We start from the raw sequence: 4,741 nt of genomic DNA, 5'->3' as shown, positions 1-4,741 counted from the left end.
ACTGGTTACCTCTATTGTACCTGAGAAACAATTGCCCCTCTGTCCTGTTAGTGGGGCACAAGTTCACCCAACCACTGGGGAGTCGTGGTTCTGAGCCACCACCCCAGCGTTAGCCTTCCAGTGAGAGAGTCCGAACACTCACGCTTCAGGAAGCACAGGGAGGAGAGCCAAAGCAGGAGGTGTCCATGTCCTACAGCAGAGCAGAGCTGGGCTCCCTGCAGAGCCAGGACAGGGATCTACCCCGGGCTGGTGGTGCCAGCTAACAGAACTGGTAGTTGTTGCTCTTGAGAAGGGGCTGACCACTCTCCTCTTGCTCGCAGGACTCTTCACAGCAGCCAGAGGTATCACAGCCACTGTCTTCCTCAGCAGTGGAGGGCAGGTTGGTGTAGTCCTGGATAGCAAAACACACCCCACCAACCCCACCCCAAAGTGTTTCAGTCCCTTCAGTGGTGTATGACATCTGTTTCTGCAGGGGTGACCAGCCTGGGGACGCCAACTCCCTGCTCCCCTTTGCTGTGCTCAGAGGGCAGGGCTGGCTGCAGGACAGCTTGTCACAGGGCAGCACAACTCATCCAGGGCAACAAGGCAGGGCTGCTGCACCAGGAGTTGCTGCAAAGAGCTGTGTGTCTTTCTCCACCCTCCTTGGGTCATAGTGGGGAGTGACTTAACCCTTCAGCAGAGGGAGATCTCGACACCTTGCTGCACTTCCCACCCACACTGAACTGCTTTCAATATTTAAAGGTAAGGGACAGCACCAGGACAGTTGTCCAGGAACTATGTTCACAGAGGAGAAAAAAACATCTCCCTTCCCCCTTCTCCTCTCCAAAGATCCTCACCTGTTCCTTATGCACCTCCAGTTCTTTCTGGATGAAGCAGCCGATCTGGTCGAAGGTGGGTCGCTGGGTGGGCTCCAGGCTCCAGCAGGCCTGCATGATGCTGTACCTGCAGAGCCAGGCAGGGACAGGGCCATTGCACTGGGCTGCTACAGACCTGCTGCACCCCCAGGCTCTTCCCCACAGCATTTATTTCAGGGACACAGGACAGAGCAGTCCTTGTCCTCCTGTCTATAAAACCCATGGTCAGGGCACGTGCAGTGCTCCAGGGAGAGCTGAGCACAGAAGTGGATGGAGAAAAGTTCTCTCAGCAAGGGCCTTTATGCCTTCAGTGCTTTTTCTTCTTGAAGCTTAAACTCATTCTCCTCCTGCAAACTACTCAGGCTTTTTTTTCTCACAGTCCTAGAGTCAAAAGTAGGTGACTGGAAAAAAAAATCCACCAAGTTCAGGAGTGTAAATGTACAATGCGAGCTTTGCCATCTTCCTGCCCCTAAACAGGAGATATTGGATGGAGCATCATAACTGACTGCCCCAGGTCTTGCTTTCCTACAGGAGGTAGGAGCAGCCTGGTAGGATCCAACCTGAACCTCAAGAGCAAACACCTGGAAGCAACAGGCCATGACAGGAATCTGTGACCAAGATTCCTGTCATCTCCCTGCCAGCACCCCACAAAGCAGCTCCATCCACCCTGTCACCCGTTGTGTGCATCTTGGTGCACCCACTCACATTTCCAGGGGAGCAAAGTCGGGCCTGGCCATCTGGTACCCCTGCTTCACCATGCTGTAGAACTTGCTGTTCACCACCATGCCAGGATAAGGGCTTTTACCTGTGACAGTCAGAGCAGAGGTGGCTTTCAGGCCAGCAGCTTTGCCGCTCCAGCCCCATGGGGTGGGAAGGGGCAGCCTGGAGCATTGCCTGAGCCAGCACTACTCCTCCTCAGGGGATTCCCAGGATCCATTGTTTTAAATGGTTCCTCTAGAAACATAACCCGGATAAAATTGAGATTTTTGTCAACCTTCCTCCTTGGCAATTTCTCTGCAGAGGCATTAGGCAGTGGTAAACATGTAGAACAAAGGAGGTTTGCAAGCTTGCTTCTTCCTTACCGAGGGAGAAGATCTCCCAGAGCAGGATGCCGTAGGACCACACGTCGCTCTGCACGGTGTAAATGCAGTCGAAGATGCTCTCTGGGGCCATCCACTTCACGGGCAGGCGGGCCTGGAAGAGCAGAGTCTGCAGGCTCCCACCACCCTGCCCTTCCTGCTCCAGCCACACGCCGGCCCCGTGCCCTCCCCTGTCCCCCCTGGCTACTTACGTTGCCCTTCACGACGTAGTTGGAGTCGTTCATGATGTCCCGGGCCAGGCCGAAGTCGCAGATCTTGGCTACCCGCCCGGCTGAGATGAGCACGTTCCTGGCTGCCAGGTCCCGGTGGATGCACTGGGGAGAGGAGAGCGCTGTGAGACCCTGGCACATCCCCCAGCAGTCCCACTGATGCCCTATGGCTGGGGGCTGTCACCAAAATGACATTTGCAGGGCACGGGGACACATTCTGCTTGAGCAGCCCCCACAAGGGGCACCGTGTCACGTGCAAGGGGCATCTTCAGCCATTCCATTTGCAGTGCTAAGACACTGCTATTCCAGGCCGTGTCCTTTAGTCACTTGTGGGGCCTTCATCCTCCCTCCAGGAGGAGGCTGAGGACCAAGGATTGTTGACACTGTGTTCTCATCCCCAAAGCAGCCACAGCTACCTTCTGATGCTGTGAACGAACCAGCTCCAGCAGACAGCTCAACAGCCACTTTCAGTTCCCTGTCCCCGGGGCAGTGGGGAAGCTGCCAATGCAAGAAAGCTTCACATCAAAAGTTCCTGACCTCGTGTAAAAGCTGGGAAGATAATGTTGAGACTAGCAGGATGCATGGCCCTGGGTTCCCCCCCATAACACCACCCTGCTGTGGTGGCCTGAGCAGAGCCCATGGGTGACAAAGGCTCTGAAGGGAGCATCAGTCACTGTGGTCCAGCAGGTCAGAGCCCAACAAATGGAGCAGAGAGGCCCATTTCCAGCACCAGCTTGCTTGAGCTTGGCCACCCCATCCAAAACCATCCTCAGCCTTGTGCAGCCAGGATGGCCAGTGCCTGCTGGCTGGACTGGTGTCCCCCAGCTGGGGTGCTGGGGGCAGCTGGCTGCTTGGCACTCTTGCCATGCCCTGGGCCACCTGGCTGGAGAACTGTAGCAGGTCAGAGAGGTTGAGGGGACGGAGGTCCTCCCTGGCTTCATCCTCTTCCTCTGAGCTTTTCCCTGAAATTCAAAGCAAAGTTTTATACCTGCTGCAAACCTGGTGAGTGATGTGAGCCATGCTGTGTTCTCGGGTCCCTAGAGCTAAACCAGTCAAGATGGCCAGAGTAAAGAAATCACAGAAACAGAAACTGGCCTTTAACTCACCCCTGGCTTGCGCAGAGTCTGATGACGCTGAAGATGATGATGATGACACAGGCCTCATTTCAACATAAGTCTCCAAACCCTGGCTCGAAAAGCCACTGTCACTGTGTGGAAAACAACAGAGATGGAGTGAGACAGGCTGTTAGAGCCCTCACCCTCTTGTCCTACAAACCCCACACACCCAACAGCACAAGAAGCCAAGAAGTTCTGATTTCAGGGTGTGGCAGGGCAGAATGGATGGAAACCAGGATTTATTGTGGGATGTTCAATGACTGCTGTCAAAGACTTTAGAAAACCCAGAACTCTAACTGAGTCTAAACAAACACATCCCCAGTGGCTTTTACATCCTGGTATTCTGCAAATCCCCAGTCCTTTGGCCTTCATCTCTCCCTCTGCACCCTCCTCCCTGCACTGCTCAGAGCTGTGGCCATGAGACCTCTGCTTTTACCTGCGGATGTACTTCTTCTCTACATCAACGTTTTTGTAATCAGCAGCACTGTCTAAAGAGGTGTCCAGGGAAGAGTCCTGGATAATTATGGATTCAGCCTTCTTCCTCAGGAAATTCAGCAGATCTCCATAGCGACAGTACTCGGTGATGACGAGGATTGGCCCTGGGAGAGCAGCAGAAAGGGTTTCAGAAGTGACATTACTGTGACCTGTCCCAAGGGCTGGTCTCTCAGGGGCAGCAGAGCCCAGGCTGCACGTAAGCCTGTCTGGAAACAGCCACAGGCCCTGGCAGAGCTGCAGGGTCATCAGCTATCTCTGTTGGGAGACTGGGGAGGGGTAGGGGCCTCAGAGAATCTCTGAGGGGTGCATGGGGGAAGCAGGGCTGTGGGGTCCCACCTCCATAGGTACATGCTCCCAGCAGGTTAACAATGTTCTCATGGTGTCCCAAGTGGCTCATGATCTTCAGCTCGGACATGAGAGCCTCCTGTTCATCCGTGTCTGCCGATGCTGCAAGACAGGAGAAGGGCTGGGTGAAGGAGGGAGGGACCAGGAAGAGATGATGGTGGACAGCAGAAAAAAGGTGTAGAGAGATAGGATACAAGGAGGAGACACACTCAGAGAGGAAATTGTGTCTTCTGCCTGTGCCTCTGGCCATGTGTATCCACAAAAGTGACAGCAGCATGATTCCAGCACCCAGTGCTTATCACAGAAACAGCTAAAAATGTTGGTGTTGCAGCCTGGACACACCAACATGTGCTGAACACACACACTACACCCTGCCCAAAGGAGCTTGGGGGATTTCAGCCTTTTCAAGTTGCTCTGGACTTACACTTTAGCATCTTCACAGCCACTTTGAGGACTGAATCTTCTTTGCCCAGCCCAAAAGCAGTGGCTTCTACCACTTTCCCAAAGGCTCCTGCTCCAAGAGTTTTTCCTGCAGAGGGGAAAAAAAAAAAAAATTACTTAGAAAGTGCTTTATAGAAAGAGATTGAGCAGTTGTCCTGCACACAGCCTTGAGGAGATGTCTG

The 4,741-nt window shown here is 53.9% G+C and overlaps 1 protein-coding gene across 1 annotated transcript in view; it reads right to left on the bottom strand.

Moving 5' to 3' along the window:
- Positions 1 to 259: 259 nt before the first annotated feature.
- The window catches only part of CSF1R (colony stimulating factor 1 receptor), a gene marked incomplete at its 5' end in the record, with an annotated part of 13,130 nt that continues 8,648 nt past the window's right edge, over positions 260 to 4,741 (bottom strand). The window contains 10 exons of the mRNA XM_008942740.1: positions 260 to 391; positions 837 to 942; positions 1,560 to 1,659; positions 1,937 to 2,048; positions 2,146 to 2,295; positions 3,022 to 3,125; positions 3,270 to 3,370; positions 3,715 to 3,877; positions 4,110 to 4,220; positions 4,543 to 4,647. Of these exons, the coding sequence (XP_008940988.1) occupies positions 260 to 391; positions 837 to 942; positions 1,560 to 1,659; positions 1,937 to 2,048; positions 2,146 to 2,295; positions 3,022 to 3,125; positions 3,270 to 3,370; positions 3,715 to 3,877; positions 4,110 to 4,220; positions 4,543 to 4,647 (1,184 nt within the window). The remainder of the gene's footprint in view (positions 392 to 836; positions 943 to 1,559; positions 1,660 to 1,936; positions 2,049 to 2,145; positions 2,296 to 3,021; positions 3,126 to 3,269; positions 3,371 to 3,714; positions 3,878 to 4,109; positions 4,221 to 4,542; positions 4,648 to 4,741) is intronic.

The sequence above is a fragment of the Merops nubicus genome, unplaced genomic scaffold (genome assembly GCF_000691845.1).
Source record: "Merops nubicus isolate BGI_N331 unplaced genomic scaffold, ASM69184v1 scaffold28696, whole genome shotgun sequence".
Classification (NCBI taxonomy): domain Eukaryota; kingdom Metazoa; phylum Chordata; class Aves; order Coraciiformes; family Meropidae; genus Merops; species Merops nubicus.
This window is presented reverse-complemented; position numbering and strand designations above follow the sequence as displayed.